A 2,224-nucleotide genomic window follows, 5' to 3' on the forward strand; every position below is an offset into this window, starting at 1 on the left:
CATGCGTGCGTGCGGGCATGTGTTTACACGATCCCTCTCTCTTCCTGTTTATGCATTTTTTATTGCGATAATTATGTTAAAAGAACACAAAGAACCTGTATACATACCTCCGTACATGTGTAAAAAAGGGGAAAAAAAGCAACCAAGCAACTACTAATTGCATTTACAAGAAAAAGTCAACCAATCACCAAACCTGCGGTCTATTCTATTCTTCCTAAATGCATAACATTTAATATTAATAATCACCATGTGATACGCATCTATTTTTCTTCAACTGTGTGCACATACGAAGTTCTACCGAGATAATATGGATTTATAGATCTCTTACGGAACAATAGAGACAGCAGGCAACTGATCAGACGTTTACAACACATTGCTCTAAATAAGTATTCTCGATGATGATTTGCACTGTCATGAAATTTGCAACAAAGATCAAAGGGCATGTAATCGCACACTATCAATAATTTCCACGCTAACAATTTGTTCGTGACAATAGAAGTAATAACACGCGAGAGCAATTGGCAACTCGCCTAACCCACTTGGCGGGCTCCTTGCAAAGCGCGAAAAATACGACGTCCGATTAATCTCCTACAAAATTTATAAGAATACATCTGCGGCCCTAAATATGCCGGCGATCAGTCATATTTCCGTGGTTAGATGTCACAGAAGGTTTTCCTTGCCTGTAACTAATAGTGCGACTAGAAATGCGCACGGAAATGATATGGGAAAAGAGAAATGGATTTGAAATAAAAGCTAACGATTCGGTGACATGCTGATTTGGCTGGTTAATTCCGACTTCTCCCATCTCGATGCGAGTAGACGAATTTGGTCTTTAATGCCAATTATTTGTTATCATTCACTTTCGTCGCGTCAGTAGTTTTTTCTTCTGTCTGCTTGTGACTGATTGGCTTGTCGCTCGAAAACGCGCATTAATGTAGAACGACTATGATTTTCCTTGCCTAAATCATCAATGCCGTAGGAAGACATCGGCAAGATGATATTGGAGCGTTCGCAGTATGATTTTACGAAGTAGAGACATTTGAAGGGCCAAATGGATCCCCCTACAGGTATGCAAGGACTACACCGAGCTATTCGACATTCGTATCAATGATCGAGCACATAAGGACCATATCACTAAACCATACAAAATCTTGCGCCTTTTGCTCTCATATATTTAAAATACGTGGGGTATTTCCTCCATTTCTTGCGTCATGAGCCCCTAATGAGCCCCATCATAAGGCCCAAAATTGATTGTCAGCCCCAAAAGCTAAGCCTCTTGGCCACCCTATGTTGGCGCGTCGTTCGCGAACGACCAATGGAAATGCAGCATTTTCCCGCGAACATCAGTACAAAGCCGTGAAGGGAATGCGAGGCGTCGTTTCCGCTGGCAACTTAGCCAATCAGCGCTTAGTTTGGGGCTAGCGGGCCAGCAAGCCGAGTTATGATTGGCCGAAGGGGAGGAGCGGGGCGGGTTCCGGCCGGGCTCGTGTGTCCCGCGTGGCCTGGCCCGCAGTAACGGTCGTAAAGCGTCACTCGCTAAGACGGTGTCGGAAGGAGAGGGCTGTTGCGCTCTGCCACTCAACACCGCCCGAGCGGTCACTTATTCTTTTGTGAGTGCCACTTCAGTGCCAATATGCCACGTGGAAGACCCAGAGGAGTTGCAGCCGAGAAGCCTCGTGGCCGCATGACGGCCTATGCGTTTTTCGTGCAGACTTGCCGTACAGAACACAAGAAACTTCATCCCGACGAGAATGTGCAGTTCGCCGAATTCTCGCGCCAGTGTTCCGAGCGGTGGAAGACGATGTCCGACAAGGAAAAGAAGAAGTTCCACGACATGGCAGAGGACGACAAGAAGAGGTACGACGAGGAGATGAAGGACTTCGTACCCTCGCCGGGCGCGGGGCGGCGAGGGCGGCGCGCGCGGGGAAGGAGGCCCAAGGACCCCAATAAGCCCAAGCGCGCCCTGTCCGCCTTCTTCTATTATGCCAACGACGAGAGGCCTAAGGTGCGAGCGGCCAACCCCGACTTCTCCGTGGGCGAGGTCGCGAAGGAGCTCGGCCGTCAGTGGAACGAGCTAGGCGAGGACGAGAAGGTCAAGTACGAGAAGCTGGCGGAGGAGGACCGCGCCCGCTACGACCGCGAGATGACGGCGTACAAGTTCGGCGGCGCGTCCCCTCAGAAGAAGATGAAGGCGAGCAACGGACACCCTGTGGACGCGGACCCT

The 2,224-nt window shown here is 49.2% G+C and overlaps 1 protein-coding gene across 1 annotated transcript in view; it reads left to right on the forward strand.

The window, feature by feature from the left end:
* Nucleotides 1-1,505: 1,505 nt before the first annotated feature.
* The window catches only part of LOC119586331 (high mobility group protein DSP1-like), a gene marked incomplete in the record, with an annotated part of 1,050 nt that continues 331 nt past the window's right edge, over nucleotides 1,506-2,224 (forward strand). Inside the window, 1 exon segment of the mRNA XM_037935045.1 lies at nucleotides 1,506-2,224. Within this exon segment, the coding sequence (XP_037790973.1) occupies nucleotides 1,634-2,224 (591 nt within the window).

The sequence above is a fragment of the Penaeus monodon genome, chromosome 21, assembly GCF_015228065.2.
Source record: "Penaeus monodon isolate SGIC_2016 chromosome 21, NSTDA_Pmon_1, whole genome shotgun sequence".
NCBI lineage: Eukaryota > Metazoa > Arthropoda > Malacostraca > Decapoda > Penaeidae > Penaeus > Penaeus monodon.